At 41.0% G+C, this 18,452-nt stretch overlaps 1 protein-coding gene across 1 annotated transcript in view; it reads left to right on the top strand.

The window, feature by feature from the left end:
- Positions 1-18,452, top strand: part of LOC124169028 (chaoptin-like) — a 398,137-nt gene that overhangs the window by 359,181 nt on the left and 20,504 nt on the right. The window contains exon 7 of the mRNA XM_046547495.1: positions 978-3,667. Coding sequence (XP_046403451.1) covers positions 978-3,667 — 2,690 coding nt within the window. The remainder of the gene's footprint in view (positions 1-977; positions 3,668-18,452) is intronic.

Consider the following 18,452-nt stretch of genomic DNA (forward strand, 5'->3'; position numbering starts at 1 on the left):
GGATTTTTATTATTAATACATACTGTATTGTCATCTGGAATTATGTTCTACTTATTTTGCATATGAATGCAAAAAAAGTAGAACATTGAAATTTGAATAGATGAATAGACCTTGTACTATTGATAGTTAATTTTATGCCTCATTACGTTAAGTTTTCATTGGAATATTAACTGACCAATAATCGATATCGAGTCTTCTAATTATTGGTCAGGCGGTACTATTACTCACTTAACTGTACTAGTACTGAATTGTGTCTCTGGTACCTTTTTTCAAATTAAGCGTAATAACATTAAAAAAATGAAATACAAGCCAAAAACAACTCTTTGTTTGCAAATGAATGCTTCTTTTTCAATTTTATGAACTTTTGATTTTTAATTTCAGTGTGCAAGTAACAAATATTAATCGTTTTTTTCCTCTCCTGAAAATCTGCTATTTTTAAGATACGTGTTGTTAGAACTTTGCCATTGACATGTAGCTGTGGTCTGTGTGCGTTTACAATTAACAATTTCTTTAAAAAACTGGATTTTATATTAGTTATATTATTACCTCAGTGCAGCCTCATTGAACTTTTGTTTTTGTAAAACTCTCAATTCCAATTTTTTTACGAGTGGGGAGTTTTTGTCATCTTACTGTTGTTTTATATTATTATCTACGGCAATTGATATCGCGAGCTTTTATCGATTTCTTGGCTTTCAATATATTTTCAATCATAGATATTGCATATTTCTTGTAATTTGTGACGTGTAATGCTTTGAAGGGTGATCTATATTATGTAAACCTCATCAAGTAAATTTTAAGAAATAGCAGATTTACATTTGTATAACGAGCAATAATACTAATACAAAGCAAATACAAGTTAAAGCGTAATAAATCCCCGAAATAATTGAGAAATTCATTCACATGAGGTTGCAAGTAACAACCCTAAAATATAATTTCAAGTCTCCTCATGTTACTCACTTTTCTTATTTTTCTTTCAGGCATCGTCTGGAAAAGCTTGATCTCGGAGAAAACTTCTTGCTTACTCTACCATCCCCAATTTTCAACGGGTCAGTCGCCGTGAGAGACCTCAACCTGGACGGTAACCATCTTCGGACGATTCCTGCACAAGCTTTCAGGGGGACGAACGCGGGTCGGATCTACCTCTCCTTGAATCGCCTCGAATCCTTGGACGAAAGAGCCTTCCTCGGTCTCGGCCACACGCTCGAGTTCTTGGACCTCGAAGGAAACCGCCTCACCGAAATCCCAAAAGCACTCGGACACCTTCGTCGTCTGAAATACCTTTACCTCCCCGGGAACAGGATAAGGGAAGTCCCCGCGGACGCGTTCTCTGCTTTTGCTCACGCCATCAGGGCGCTTTCCCTTTCCGCTAATCGGTTGGAGAACGTTCCGCGCGCTGCCCTGGCAGAATGCCGGCGAATGTCGCACCTGAATCTCGGGTACAACAGGATATCGGACGTGAGCGAAGCGGACTTCGCAAAGTGGGGTGCATCGCTGGACACGTTGCTTCTGCGTTCCAATCACATCACCAGACTAGGTCCGAACGCATTTAGAGGCGCCCCCAGGCTCAGAGAGCTATCCTTATCATTCAACCGCATAGTCACCTTGGACCCTGAGGCTTTTGTGGATGCATCTGCGTCGCTGGAGTCCCTAGAGATAAGTTCCGGCTTGAGAAGGGATGACTTCCCGGCCGAGGCTCTCCGCCCCCTCGCCTCCCTCCTCTGGCTCGCACTCGACGGCAACGAGTTCAGAACCGTCTTACCCACCGCGCTATATCCTTTCACCAAGCTCAAGTACCTCAACTTGGACGGCAACAGGTTCAGGTCCTTGCCACCGCGGCTCTTCGATGGAGCCGTTCACAGGAAGCTAAGTGACATCCGTCTCTCCAGAAATCGTCTCGTTTCCCTGGAGGAGGACACTTTCTCCGGTCTCCCAGAACTTCAAACTGTGGTTCTTTCTGGAAACGGGCTCCGGAATGTGGCGGCTGGCACCTTTCGTAACCTTCCCTCCCTCCTGACGCTCTTCATATCAGACAATAGGCTAACCTCCTTCCCACCAAGGACGTTTTCTCACTTACCTTCCCTGGTTAGGTTGGACGCCCAGAGGAATGACCTTAGGGAACTCTCCTTGGGTGCATTCTACAATGTTACTGGTCCTATTGTTCCCCTCGCTTTGAACATATCGCAGAATAGGATCTCAGCCTTACACCCAGGAAACACTGCAGGAGTGCTGAATGTGAAATCAGTGGATGCGTCCCATAACCGCTTGTCCGAGGTTCCTATCGACTTCCTCCAGCCTCTATCCGCATCATTGCGACGCTTGCATTTAGCTTTCAACCGCATTGCACGGCTGGACACCGGAGCATTTGGCGAGCTTACTAGATTGCAGGTGCTGACGCTACAACATAATGGATTGGCAACGATCAAGAGGGGCGCTTTTGAAGGCTTAGCCGAACTTCAAACCCTTGATCTGAGCCATAACCATTTGGAGGCATTGGCGCTTGAACAGTTTGCCCGGTTACCCTTTCTACGCATCTTAGATCTATCGCATAACCATATCCGATCCTTGCCAAGGGATGCTTTCCAAGGAGCGCCTCTGGAGAGGCTGGACCTCTCAGGGAACGAATTCGTGACCCTTCCCATCGGTGCTTTGGGTGAGGTTGGTCGTAGTCTTCGTCACTTGGACGTCTCTCGTAACAGGCTCGAACACTTGGATGGAACTATGCTATCACAGACTCCGCACTTGCTTTCCTTGGGTCTGGCGGCCAACCGGCTGACAATCCTCCCGGACAATGCTTTTGCCGCTCTCGGAGCCTTGCTCAGGCTGGACCTTTCCTCTAACCCTCTGAGGGCGAACTTCAAGGAGCTCTTCCACTACCTTCCAACGCTTAGAACCTTGTCTTTAGCGGGATGTGGTCTCTCAGGTTCAGCTCCCTCCTTGCGCCTCCCCGCTCTGCTCAACCTCGACCTGTCGGACAATACCCTCGAAGACGTTTCAACCTCATCCGCCGAGGGATTACCCAGGCTTCGTATACTGACGCTCACCAGGAACAAGTTTACGGGGCTTCCCTCACCAGCCTGGCCCAAGCTTCCTCGACTCAGGGCATTAGACGTGACTGAAAACCCAATAAGAGTGATCACTAAAGATTCATTGTCCCCTTTGCCTCGACTTCAGAGTTTACATATGCAAGGACTGGCGAAAATGGAGAGGTTCGACTCGGATTCTTACTCCATGCTGTGGCGGCTTTCCACCGTCAAGGTACAGACTTTTCCGCGGATAGAAAAGTATCGCTTCCGCCTGGGGAGCGTGCTGTCCGGCGCACCGTCGATACGAAGGCTTTCAGTTCATGTGTTGGAGCCGCTCTTGGCGGACCAGTTGCTGCGAGCCTTCTCGCCCAAACTCCGAGAGTTGGAAGTTACTGGAGAGGAGTTAAAGTCCGTTGCTCCCGAGGCTCTTGACGCGGTCACGGAGGAGGGAAATCTAGAGCTTGCGTTCGCGCTGAGGGGCACTAGCGTGTCGTCACTGCCACCGGGCCTGCTGGCGGGGCTGGCTGCTGCCGTGCCACATCTCTCCATTGACCTTAGTGACAACAGATTCGCTGCCCTAGGCCCGGCCGCTCTATACCCCAACGACTCATCGTGGGAGAACGTGGGGACGAGAATTGTATCAGGTAAGAGCATTATCCACGGTTATTCAATTTAGTTTTTTTTTAAATCAACGTTTTTATCGCTGATTTTTTATATTTGTTCGGTATAGGAGTTAATTTTTAGTGCTTCAAACAAGTATTATGTGAATATCTAGCCGTCTACTGATTACTTGAATATCATTGAACTTGCTAGACAAAAGTGTAAATTTTTGCCTTAAAGAACGTAGCAAAACATTTGCCACATGTTGTGGTATTTTGTGTGCTTGAATATTTTTGCAATACGATGTTCAAATTTGGTGTGCATGAAACATATTTCAGATATGGTATATAATCTCTTCAAACTATATCCATGAAAAATAATTAGCCTCAACAGTATTAAAATACTTACAACTGTTAGTATTTTATTTTGATAGTATATTATTAGTTTACTATTATTATTCTTAGTATTTTCAATTAATAGAGTTATATTAAACGAGCTTATGATTCTAATTTACCTTCAGCACTTATAAAGGTCAGCCATATACTTAGTTAATAATGGATATTTTTATCTATAGAAATCATAATTATACGGTTATACATAATCATCTTTAATACTATGTATCTTGTTTAACTTTTTTCTTAAATCGAGACTAGTTCATCGAAGTTAAAAATATGCAATCCCTAAGGATTCTTCCCCGTTCACATGATTAAATTAACGGAACCAATTGTGTGTGTAAAGGGAAACTTTCGAAAGAATAGCACGTTTAGGTTTGATAATTTGATTTTTGGATGGCAAACACTCGGTGCTCAAAAGTGCCATCTTCTCACACTTGTTTCTTGCCTTGCAATAAAGTTACCTTAATCTGAAATATGCTTTTCACTGCTGCAAAAATATGCTCATGTGCTCTTAATGTATGTTACCGTTCAAAGATCTGCCATGCACAAGTATCCTCGGTACTTTCATGTGATTTATTCTCAATGACAGACGTAAAATACGGAAGACAGCTTTGATGACACTGAGAGTGGTTGCTAAAGCTCTTCATATAAGTCCAGGGGCATAAAGTCAGGAGGTAGAAGGAAAGTCAGGGAAAACGATGTAGTCTAGGGGCGTGAGGTGTTGTACGTGGAAATGGGGAAAGCGACGCATAAAATGGAAGATAGCTTCGCCGAGGGATTGGTAAAATGTTTTTCATACGCTAAGGATGTTATTTTTTAAGAGTACGTGAGTGCTTGCTTCGGTGTCGGTATCGCATGAATCGTAGGTGGAGGTGCGCAGGAGTGGCGAAAGAGAAAGGTGTTTGCTCTCGCCCCGGACGCTCCCGGCACTTACGACCCATAAATCAGATTTTTATCCTGTAGCACCGTAGCGTAGAACAACGGTGGTGGTCGGAAGCCAAATAGATTTTTTTGGAGGAATTTCTGTGTATGGGTTAAGAAACTAAGCTCTACGGCAGTATTTGAATACAGTGGAACTTGGTTAGTACGTTTCTGAAGGGACCACGAAAAATCAACGTACTAACCAGGAAAACGTACTAACGAGTAAAGTAAATAATAGCAGTCGGGGATATTGCAATCAGTGAAAAAGTCGTCATAATTACAATTACTATCGGTAGTTCTCATAGGATCGCCTTCCTGAACTCTTTTCACATTTAAAATCAAGAAAATGAGCGCTACCATGAAAAACTATACCATGTGAATAAAAATCGCAATTTTTCATGGACATCCCGGAGACGATTTCATGATTACGGCGTCTATCTCCCGTGATTAATCCTATATATATTAACAGAACGAGGACGAGTGAAGCTCAGACAAGCGAAAACAAGTCATTTTTCTTTCTCACAGCGTACTCGGAGAATATAACAACAACGCGGAGTAAGTCAACTGGTTTTTTAAACATCATAAAAATTGGGCAAAATTATATTGACTTTCAAATTACGGCAACAGCCGTAGACATTCGCTTCTGGAATGATACCATTTCGATTGTGAAATCGATCGATATATCGACTGATGACACGCAAGATTATTATATTACGACGTAATTACAAGAAAATTTTATATTAAACAGTTGAAATTTACTTTCAAAATTTGTCCAATGTCGTCTGCTTTCGTTCCGAGATCAAGTATTTTTAAGCTAAGCTTCGCGTGGAGATCCAGAGGATCGTCTGCTCCCGCAACAGTAGTCAAGTAAATACGCACGACGTCGAGTTTATGGAGCAGTACTGCTTTAGATAATGTGGGAATTGTCTGATACCGTTAAGACTCATTTCTTCATCATGATAACTCGTGCAATAGCAACAATTGCCCACTCACGAACTTTGTGCGCAGCAGTGGGCAAGCCCAAGCGCTCCGAAGGCAACAGAAGGTGAGGAGCTCGGGGTGGGGAAAATTGGGGCTTCTTATTGGCTGTAGTTTTTCATAGTCAGACATTCCCGAAAAATGGCCGCATTTTATTATTCAGCACGTCACAAGAATTCAGAAATGCATTTGGATAAATTACGGTAGAAGACAGAGATGTGGAATGAATGTAAGAATGTTAATGGCTAATAATAATAAATTAAATCATGAATTCAGACGTTTGCGACCCTTAAGAAGACACTAGAGAACGAGTTGCGGGTTGCGTCACGGCAAGCAATTGAGCGTACTAACCAGGAAAGCGCAATTTTTTCAAACGTACTAACCAAATTCTTTTACCTGTATTTTGTTCGGATGGTACCGGGACCGAGGGAAATCGCCGTACTAAGGAGGAAAACGTACTAAGGAGGAACGTACTAACCAAGTTCCACTGTATTCTGAGGAGAAGATGTATTCCTGTGCGCAAATATAAGACATGACTTTACGAGAATAGTCACAAAAAGACACGTCAAATTTCAAATACCATCGATGATAACGATTATTTTTTATCTATATATCAAATTAAGCGCAAGCTATTTTATTTTCCACAGCTGAATCCGGAAATGACCATAAGAAACTCACAATCGGTAAACATAATTGTGTACAATTGTAAACATTCCAAGAGTGAGCGGAACGAAAAGCAACAAATGAGTTCTAATTATTTTAACTCCTTATTTAAGTGCATTGGGATGAATAAATCGACGTCATCGAAAAAATCTCTTCTCAAGGAAATCTAGGCTCATTGAGTGAAATACGACTTATCATAGGTTAACAACCCCTAATAACTAGATCATTATTAACTTTTTCGTTTTTGCTTATAATTTAATCACTAGGGTAGCTTCATTTTTAAAGTAATGGCGCAATTTGATCTTTAAATTATTATAGCATTAAGGGAGTGGCTCCTCAGATTTAAAACTGACAGCTTTTATGCTGGCTCACGATTTCATCTGCAACCTTCATCCCAAATGTTAAAGCTGAAAGATTTAAAGCAGCTCCAATACAAAGCCGTGTAACTTTGAGATCCGGGTAACATTAGAAATGGCTGTGTAAATGTCCAACCACTCCTTCTGACGAGAATCTCTTCCCAAAGTTATGACCATCAGTGAATGAAAGTGTCTAACAATACGGGTTGGCATTGGTATTATCCGTATGGTGGCTTGATTTATACGCACTTCCCTTCTTTGTGGCGATGTGAGGGCAGAAAGGGCTTCGGAAATGAAAGCGAGAGGGAGTGAGAGTGAAGGAGAGGACAAATTGGCTCAGAAAAAGAGAGAAGCTTAGAAATGTCCGACCGAGATTGGACTGAGAGGAGGCCGGAAACGCAAACAGTTGGGGAGAACGAGGTGGCGTAAGAATGGAGGAAAGGCGAGAGAAAAAAGCGAAATGCATTCTCGGAGAGAAAAGGGGTGAAAATGTTTTATAAAACCGACGAGACTTCACTGGGATCCGGTGAGCCACATATTGTTTTCCATGCAGCGATGTAGCTGCGTGAAAAAATCCAACGGTGCATTGTAACATATATTTATTAGTCACATTTAGCAGATAAAATGTACCATTCTCTCTCCTTCGTTATTTGACATTATAACGAGCTTGTATTCTTTTTGAATTGAGAAAAATATGAAGTCATTGTGTATTCCTTTCAAATAAAATGTAATACCTTGAAAGTTATAGGTGAAAATTTCATTGCGAAAATGGATTTTCAATCCTGATTAAATTGATTTTTTCTACAAGAAGCACTTTTCTCAAAATATTTCTGCAAGAAGAACTTTTTTCAAAAATTAATGGGTAATCGTAAGGTCTATCTAATAGTTCTGTGAGCTTGAGCTTGCAATTTAATTTGTATATTCCACTAAAGGAGATCTTATTCATCAATACATACAAGTAATGATTGAAAAATAATTTTGATCCACTATATTTTATAGATTAGACCCAAAAGTCAGCATTTATGGGACATCACAAATGTTTTTTAATGGAATTTGGGCACTAAAACCTGTGTCCTAACAAAATGTATATTATGGATTTTTTTAACCACGAGCAGTAGCTAGAACCATTAAGCCTGAGACGATGGCCTGAGCTATTTTCATATGGGTTTTTGCGTTCTCTCGACATGAGGTGGGCGCGGCCTTCGCGCAACACCTCTGCTTTCCATGCCACTCATTCCAAATTTGGCCTCAAAACCGAAGGGGAAAACAGATTTTAGGAGACGACCAAAAATAAAAAAATAAGAAAAATAAAATGGGACATTAAAGTAAGTAAAAAATAATATCTTTAAGAAAAAAGCACGAACATACTGTTTTTTTTCCTCCACGCCCTTCCTGAAACCACTAACTTCTCTCTCTGTGGGTGTGCGTGTTTTTTTTACGCACACTCCGGCGGTTTTAAAGGCGTAAATATTTGCCCCCGTCGATTCAGCCTGCCGTGCGCTGGTGGCCGGGTTCACTTATATATCTGGAGAGGGCGGAGGAGGAAGAGAGTGAAGTGAAGGTAGGGGCGAAAGGAGCCCAGTGGTGGGTACGATGGGAGAGGCGGGAATGCCGAGAGAGTAGCTGCGGTGCTGGTGCTGCGGCCCACGGTAATCACCCGGTCACCCCTCGGATCCCACAGCCCTTATTTTTAGTCCCTTTCTCGTTTTCGAAAGGCTTTTCGCCCGAGCGGGAGAGAGAAACCCACGGATTCGGCCACGTCGGTTGCAGGGTCCGTTGATTGTGCCTAACCCCCACCCCCCAGAATAGTCTCTGACAAGGGACTTACTGCGCCCGAAATAATATATTACATGGGAGGGACCCACTCCGAGAACTCATTATGAGCAGTCCCCGTGATAATTCCGGCATTTCGCAATGGAATGCTTATCGATTGCTTAGTGCTACTTTTGCGCCTGAAACGTTAAGTTATCAAAGGTCAATGGTACTATTTTTTAGGTATTTTGGAAAGTTTGAACCAGAGTTAACGGGAAACAATTTGAATTTTGATTGGTCCCTATAATTTTTGGTGAGGACTGCATTACATTTAAAATGATGGGTGAAATTTCTTTTAACAATTTATTAAAAATGGCTTTTTTCAATTGCTCTGTTACGAGCCCACTTATTTCGCTGAATTAGATAAATATTTGGTCTACTTTTTACTTTGTGATTTTTTTGTATTTTATGTGTAAATTTGTTATAACAGGTTCATAGACTTAAGGCGATGAAACATGATTTTGGTCCATTCCGGAAACGATTGACCGGCATATAACAAGATATTAATAATAGGAGAACTGACGGGCTTTAGTTAGATGTAGCCTGCAATTGTAAATAAAGTTCGATATTGAAGATAGCTATGAATTATTTTGGGAGTATTTAGATCGATTACATAGTTTTATCTAAATAATATTTATCGGTAAATACAGGTAAACAAATGGTGCAGTAATATAATACAATGTCGTTAATGATTGACTTTACTTCTTTATTAAGCGATTCAAATTCCACATGTCATATACATTTTATATCCAGATGAAGTTTCCTCTTTGGAAAACCGTCCATGATATCAATAACTATTGCTTCTTTTCATTTTATTGATAATACAAATGAGACACGATGTCAAAATTTGTCTTCTGGGCTTATTATTTAGTGTATAATTAATTTGGTTAATTTGTTTGGTTTACTTGACTGCCAAGGACGTATCAAAACATGAAGAGGATTCAGTTCTATTTAAAAAATTGAAATGTAAGTAACTCTAAATTTGGGTTCATAATCATTGCTATAATTTATTTGAACAATTAATTTGCCGATTTCGCAAGTTGGACACATGAACTCTGTTTGTTTTTATTATTTTTAACCGTCAATTATTGGGGAAAGAAACTTCTGTGTACGCATTTACACAATTTATTAATCCCGACTATGGTTTCGACAGGTGCTGTCGTTATTGGAGTGATGTATTGCGGTTACAATGATGTCCACTATAACCATAAGTCATCTTCTTGTTAGCTTGTCATCTGTAGGAACCATGTTTGGAATTAATAAAGGAAAGAAATATTGAGTAAATTCCTTTTCCAATGATGGATTACCAAAACATTTAGACTCACACAATATTCAACCATGTTTGGTTTTTCTATGTATTTTAGCCCTTAAATTCAGTTTTTCACGTAATTTCTGCTAAATACCATGCTTTTTAATGGCAATTTTATTCATTTGCTAACCAAATCTTGAGGGAACTATCAAGTATTTATATTTTGTCATTAAAATGTGAACTTGTAGTACAAAGATAATTCTTCGTGAAAAATTGCGAATGATATTCAGCTGAAAAGTCGGTGGGCCCGCATAAGTATCTCGTTCATTCATAGGAAAGCTATTTCATGACATGCGTATCGTCATAAGAAATGAAGTAGCGTGCGCTCGCTCTTAGAATATTTTATAGCCAATAAAAATTACATTACGGATCAGTTGTTCCACCCATGATTCGATGGCCTAATCTTAACAATAGGGTGGTGTCCTTCATCAAAGAAAACGAAAGGCATTGATTGCGATTCGTTAGCCATAGCATACAAATTACTTGGATTTAGAAATCCCAGTTTAGACGAATGTTAATAGTCAATTTTTACCTCATTTGAAATAGGTCAGATTGGTGCTCATGCGATGCCACTCCACGTGGCGTCACAGGATCCTAGATGCTATACGAGTAGATAGGAGTTTTACATCGTCTGAGATTACCAATGTATGCATTTGGCACAGAGCTCAGGGAAACATCTCTTAATATTCACTTATTAAAATTGCCTATGATCGGAAAGTTTCCTTCGTTTGATAGGGTATTAATAATCATTATTTAAGCCAAGTACTACCTGCTAGCTGGGGACCCTGCTACCTGCTAGCAGCCTGCATCGTAGTGGCGCTAATAGCCTCGCACCAAGGTGACCGCACAAGGCGGCAGGCGGATCCAGAATGACGTTACACGGGCTTTTCCCAGTATTCATACTTTTTCGCGCGCTTGAAACTTTTCCCTTTTCATTTAATCGCTAAAAGTAGATACCGTAATTTAAAAATCGAAAAGCGTGAAATACGTACTCCAGAAATAATAATCTTTCGATTTAGGCAATAAGAAAAAATATCGGAAACCACCCTGTTGGTAAAACAGAAGCTAAAATTAACATGAAAATAACATAGGACTTCAAAATCACCTAATAAATTTCTTAATATCTGGAATACTTTCCGTGTATTTTATTTCACGAAGTCTCTCTTCATCTTCTCGCTTCTTCAAATGTCAACATCGAGTTTGGCCTAATCATTTCTATTTTAGAGTTCCCATTCATTTATTTTCGTGCATCTCATCAATTTATATATGAAGAGAGTTTGGTAGATTCAATTATGCCCTGATAAAGGTGTTTAAAATATCAATTACTTTCCGTGTTCCACGCACATTGGAGGGAAAAATCACTCCGATTACACTACCCTGTTTGTGCCAAAACTAAGGCCTCTCTAAATTGTTTCTTCAGTCAGAATAATCTAAGCATGGTAAACATGGCTCGTCAGTGAGAGGGGAATTGAGTCAAATAACATTAAGTTCTTGTGTTTATTACATCCTTGGGAACAAAGCAGCGTCTTTACCCAACTTTTGGGAAATAATTTCTTAAAATTACAAGTTGTAATGAATATTTATTGGCAATGCTAAGGGTGCTTCTTAATATTTCACGCTCCCATTGGCTTTTAAAAAGGGAGAGAACGAAGCGAATGAGACTATACAGAGTTTGTTTATAGAAGCCTGGTGCGCTGAAACCGGATAAACACCCAGAAATTTTGAATACATCCCATTAGGTTCAGTGAAAATGACTACGGCCTTTAATGCATGGTGCTTAAGAAATTTTTAGCGCTTGAGTGGTTAAGCTGATTTTTTCATCTTATTTTCCACCAAGCGCTCGTTTTCAGACTCACAGCTGACAAAACATTTTCGTAAAATATACAAACATATTTAGAGATACGCCTCTTTGTAGATCGAGGCTTTGTAAGTTTTTGCTGGATACGGGAATACTGTGTTACTTGAAGGAGTGTAGATTCGTGTATGCTCAACGAAAATGAAAAACTTCCACCGTTTCTTTTTCCTTGGTATTATTCCTCTGGAGGAATAAAACACCGCGCATATATTATGAGCGAAGGGTTTACATGATTTTGCCTAAAACGGTACCTCCGGTGGCCATTAGAAAAAAATTCTAGATAGTAAAGACGATTTTAAATTTTCTTGTGATTTTTTGTATAGAGGGTAGGTTGAAAATAAGAAAAAAATCATTCATTGCCTTCAGCCATACAGTTCCACATATTTTTTTTAACTGTAGCATTAATGAAAAACAGGAGCTGTTCATTTATTAACACAATTTTATGCTGCCCCTCAATATCTTTGACAGTTATTTAAGTTAATTTCCTCCAGTTAATTTACGTTTTTATTGATATTCCTTTGTGATCAGGTCATTTGATTTGGTGGAGGAGCAAAAAATCAATTTTTCCCCAAGATTCTTTAATTTCCTTTAATTTTGTTAATTTAAGCTACCCAGATTTCTCATAAAAAGCACCAATTAACAGAATATAATTATTCATAAGTACAATTACTGAGAATATTTTACATCCCTTGTTGCTGGGGAAAACTGTAAAAATGTTGCTTTCTTGTCTGTTGGTAAATTATTGTAACTGTAGTATCTTGTCTTTTTACTCCACTTTCTCTGACGTCGCCCAATAATCACTAAGTAATGAATCTCATTTAAAAACCTAATATTTTAGCACATTGACTAAAGGATAATAAATAGCCACAGAAGTTTACTGCTGTGAGATTGAGGTGTTGAAATAGTTGCTTAAGTAAAATGTTATTTCTCAGATGTCGGGGAAATTTATCACTTTCCCTTATGAATCAGCTACTGGTTAACATTGTGAGTATAAAACTCTCTCGATATGAAATATGTTTCCTCAGTTTTATGAGTGTATGAAACGTGTCTAAATTTTTGTTTACTGAACATGTACAACATTATGGTCCAAGCTTATCGAACGAAAAGGGAACCTTTATTTCACATTTATCTTACTGTGTTTTCAAGGTACTCGTGTGATCTCAATAAGCGAATTGGTCACATCATTTAATTATAATTGTGATCTATTGGTGTCCTTTGCTAAACGATGGCTGCTTTGAAGTGTCCCCGCTTTGAAAAGAGCATTCACAGTAAATTGCCTTTTTACTTTTGCCACGTGATTAAAATACCTTAAATAAGATAATTAAGTGATCTTAAAATATGATATCTGAGTTCTTCACTGCAAAGGCGTAGGATAAAGTTCGTTGGTGTTCTTTCATTAAAGGTTCTCGATCGCACCACGGCCACAGCAAGGTCTTACTTTAATTCAAAATGCGAAGTCGGCGAGACCAAACCAAAGTCTTCCTCGCCGCTAATGAACAAAGTAATGAACTTCAGGGGATGCAAAATGCCACCTTCTCCTTTTACTGCTCGCGTCCTAGCGACACGGGCAGCCACCGACCGAGATCTCTGAGCCGTCTCGGGTGCACGCAAATGGCTAAGTGAGCCCCGAGCGTAGAGACACATAAACACACACGGGCGGTTTACGACATTTCGCGCTCGGGAAGAGGGGGATAAATAATTTTGAAGGAGGAGAGGGGTAGAGTGAACACATGAGGAGCCAACTTTGTGGGGATAATGAAAAAAATATTTTCCGTATAGCTTGCCGCCGCTGCGGTCTATACCCACTGTTGGCCCAAGATTGCGTGTGTGGAGGAGACAATTTTGATCGGAATGTGCCAATTAAAACTTGGCTCGTTGTGTGTGTCCCTTTCATCCGCATGCAGGCCGAATCCCACTCTTCTTTGCTCGCAAAACTTCTCCATCCGTTCCCTACGCACCCTACACCCAACACGCCCTCTTCCTTCCACCCTCCGAAAAGTCTTCCTTTGCTACGCTTACCGAACCGACAACATTGATTCCCCAAATCCTCACCACATATACTCTCAATACTCGCAACACACACCTACCTCTTAATGTACACCTTAGTACCCACTGAATGTTCGGTGTATATACTTATGAAGATTTATATTTTTTACCTGCAATTTGCATAACTACCCAAAATGGGGATGCATATATCTTATTGCATCATTTTGAGTAAGGTTTTTATCGATTAATAATTTCTTACTTATAAATTAAAAGTATAGGCGGTAAGTACATAGATTACACAATAAATGTACGTAGGCCAAAAGTAGTTTTCAACAGGTTACTCACACGTTAAAAAAAAAACAATCCTGATTACTCATAGCTTTCTATACTCCGTGCACTTTGTCCGTTCGTGTAAATAGGATAAATGATAAATTTCAAAGGAATTTGCGAGTAGTTCCATACCCAAAACGTGAGTATTTAACGTTTTATGAACTTTCCCTCTCGGATTTACATTTCTGTAGGGATTTAGGTGATCACTAATCACAAAAGCACTTGAAATCGAACGAATTTCCTTAATGAAAAGCGCTAATTTAGCATATTTTTCAATAAAAGTAAGTCATTGATGTGGATTTTTATGGTGCTCATCTCTTTAAAATTCTTATGCTTTAAACCTGAATCGTTTTCTAGCTTACCGCGACATAGCAGTGCCAAGTCCTTTAGAGGCTATCATTATCGAGTATTATCACATACTATCATAACTAGCCCGCAATAAGATATCTTGGCTAAAGACTTGAATGAATGCCCAGATTAACTAAACAGAATAATAATACTGAGGTATCAGTAACTTGGCATCAGCAACCGAGTCAAACCCATTTTCTAAGAGAGATACATATATTTTCACCCCTTTCAACATTTTCTTCCATCCATCCAATCCATCAAATCGGCTCTTTCAAATCATCAAAGGTCAAGATGAGGAAGGAAGCGAGATAAAAGTGGAGTGAAGGTGAAAGAAGTGTTGCGAACGGAGTGTGTTATATCGCTTCAGGGAAAGGGAGGTGACAGCAAGATGACAGGGTTGTGTATCACAAAAGCGCGAATTTGTGCGCCACTTAGTCTTTGCATGCGTGCGCCCTCGACGCTGCTGCCACCCTTGAAAGAGCCACCCCAATCTATTTTTCTCCCCCCCCCTCCTTCGGTCTTAATGAGCCAAGTTCAGATTAAAAGTCTTCCTTCCTGACAACACTCGCTCGGTTTCCACCAAAGGACTTTCCACACCGCCACAGTGTATACGCGCGGCATGTGTCCCTTTTCCTCTTTCTTCGCCTCACCCGCTCCCCCCCCCCTCACTCGCCCTCTTCCTCTTTTGACTCCGTGTGCCTCCCCCTGTAGGAGAGGGGATGCCCCCACTTTACCCCCAAGAACGCTTTCATTCCCTCTCCCCCCGTATCTCTGTGTCTCGCAGCCCTTTGGTTCCGACGAAACTGAGCTACGTAGTACACCAATGACGGGGCGGCGGTGGGAGATAGAGTTTTTGAGGGCAGGGATGTCTCGTGATACCTTCTGGTTTTGAAGGAGAATCCACCCCCTGCCTGATACAGCTCACCTCAGCCCAAATGTGGATGGGAGGAGGCTCGGCGTAGGGCGCGGGAAAGGTGGCAAAATGGTTATTCCCCTTTGAAACCTTATTGGGGGCAACAAATTCTCCTTTGTATACGTATATTCGAATATAACCTCACTTTATCCATTGAAAATAAATGATAAAAATAGGTTTTTTTGGAAAAACAAGTAAAGATTTAAAATTTATTATCAGTTAGTTGTGTGAAATAATAAAGAAATCTATAAAAATTGGCAGCTTATAAATGTTTTTGCCATCAATTTTTTCTTCATTTGCTATATAGAGAAAAATAATTTTTCTCGAAATATTTATTTTTAATAGCACTAAAACATTTCGTATGCGAAATAAACCATTAACAATAAAATTTAAATCTTGAATATCAATAGTGTGTTGAGTATTTACTAAAAATAATAGAGGATATTGAAACAGAATTTAATAGAAAATCGAGATAGCGGTATGTATGGAGGTAATAGTTATCCAATCAAAAAACCTTAGTATGTCTTAATGTTGAAAATTCGATGCGATGAAAAATCATATATTATGTTGGTTAATTGCAATATGTTTGGCACCTGCCCCGGGCGAAGGAACCTATTCTTCGCCGCTGCCTCCTCGGGCCCCGGACCAACCCCATTCTCCCTCCTCCACCTGCACACACAAACTCCTCAAACCGACGCCTCTTCCTTTCCTCTTTCGACCTGAACATAACCCCAGAGCAAAATCTCCACCCTTTGCCTTGCTCTCTCGCCTGGGACCACCAGCACCTTTCACACGTTCCCGGCATCCAATGAGGGGGGGGGGGGGCGAGGGGTCCTCATAGAGTGGTTGCGCAGGGAGATGGGCTCTGTTTCAATCTCCCAAAGGTTCATTATCTTGCTCCTTCGGAGTTGCTTAATTAGTGGCGCCCTGATTGTCGAAATCTGTGCATTGAGACCTTAGCAGGGGAGGGAGAAGGCAAGTGGGCGTGGATGGGGACGGAGCGGCGAGCGACTTATTATCATTCGAGCCCCGTTGAGGGCGTTGAGAGGAGGGTGGTGAGAGTTGAGACGCATGGGAAATTTGGCGAAAAGGTGGGGGATCGTAAGGAGCACCGCCCCGAGTAGCGATTGTGTGTGGCAGGGGTTGAGTCGACAACCTGCGTTGGTCGCAGTGGGGAGAGCGTAAGAGGTTGCTGCTGCATTTCAGAGGGTGAGCTCTGGGGTACAGCCGAGAAGCTGTATGAACCCGTAACTCTTTGCTCTACGGTACAAAGACAAAACAACTATTTTGCCAGGATTTCATTGGAACTCCATTGAGCATGGCATGGAAAATAGACCGACAGGTGTAAGAATCGAATGTGAGCGAATATTGAACCTGAATGAAGCTGGGCCCGGGTGATCGTTGGATGGGTTACTAATCATAATTTCACCGTGTGCCTTTCTCCTCTGTCTGAAAGTTATATGCAGAATTGTTCAAAAATAAGCTCGAAATAATTGTAAATAGCAAAACTAGAGATATAAAAATCTTTTTCAAGTTGAATTTGCCCATTATCTTCTATTTTTAGTTTTTGCTCATTTTGCCCATCATGCGAGATGATGCGGTAGCGTATCATCACTTAGCGTAGGTTAAACATCAAGTTAACAAAGTAGAACCAAAGAGATACCCCCAGCTCATTAAACCAACTAACGTTTGCGGTAAAGGAGAAAATAGTTCTGGAAAAAGTATTACAATGGCATATGTAATGTTCGTGACGACATGAAAATTTGGTATTATTAAATTTCAATCGAATTTTTTCGGTGAGTTCTGAAACGATATATAAATTGAACTTATGCTCTTTATTTGATTTAAACTTACCAAATACATGTGTTATTGCAGACATGCCTTTCCATCACTTCAAACACTACAAAATTAGCTCTTTTTTTCTTTCCGTTTTCTCACTCAATTTTGCAGAGAGTGCGAAAATTCCACAGGCCAATAATCATTTGCCTTTGCTGGGATTCAGTCCCCAGATTATCCCAAATTTCCTCCTCTGAGGAAGAAGATGCCTCGGTAGTTCAAGTAATATACTTAGGTGGATTTGGGTTCCCGGTCAAGGAAAATAATTTTTCCTCCGTAGAATTTTCGCACTTATGATTAGAGTAAAATTTGAACCTGCAATAAGGCTATGTAGCATACTAAAGCAGACATTTGGGGATCTCGTAAGGTAGGCACTAATTTTCAGAGGGTGATAATTGAAGGGGTCTTTGTTGGTAGGGGTATAAGTGAGACGGAAGCTGGGACGGTTGAGATTCTCTTCAAAAGGATTCGTGGTTGAGAGGTGAGAGCTTGCAGAATGAGGAGTGGGAACAGGGGGGGGAAATGTAAGGGGTGGTTGGGACACGACAGCCCCTCATCTCTCTTACCACCTCCTATATCATAATCTCGCATGTTTTCCGATGCAGTTGGGGGCCCTTTTTTTAATTGGCGGGCAAAGGGAAGTGGCGGAGTACAAAAGAGCCCCTGAAAACATGACCCCCCTGTTCCCTCTCCAGCGGAAGGAGAACTTTTGGAAAAAACAAAAGCACCCCGCGCTGCACGAGTAGGAGGTATTGAGTGAGGGAAGCGGGAGGGGGTGAGGAGGGAAGGCTCGCTCTAGTAAGTGTTTTGTTTTCCGGCCGCCATGTTCTCCCCTCTGACACCCTATCGAGACGAACCACACTCCCTTGTAGCAGATTTTTTTCCCATGGGAGGAGATTGCTCGATATTTCGTCCAAAATTTGTTTAAACAGGAACAAAAGATACGCGAGTTCGTTAAAAGTTTGCCCAAAAGAGGTGCTCTCTTTCCCCTTGGCCGGAAGGGATTTTTGTGTCTTATCCCTTCCCTTTAAAACCTTTGGCCAATGTTTAGAGAGCATTTCTCAACCCAATCGACCAAGGGCGGATTCAGGATCAAGTTTTGGGGGGTCATGATATGTGCCCGGGGA

The sequence above is a fragment of the Ischnura elegans genome, chromosome 1 (genome assembly GCF_921293095.1).
Source record: "Ischnura elegans chromosome 1, ioIscEleg1.1, whole genome shotgun sequence".
Classification (NCBI taxonomy): Eukaryota; Metazoa; Arthropoda; class Insecta; order Odonata; family Coenagrionidae; genus Ischnura; species Ischnura elegans.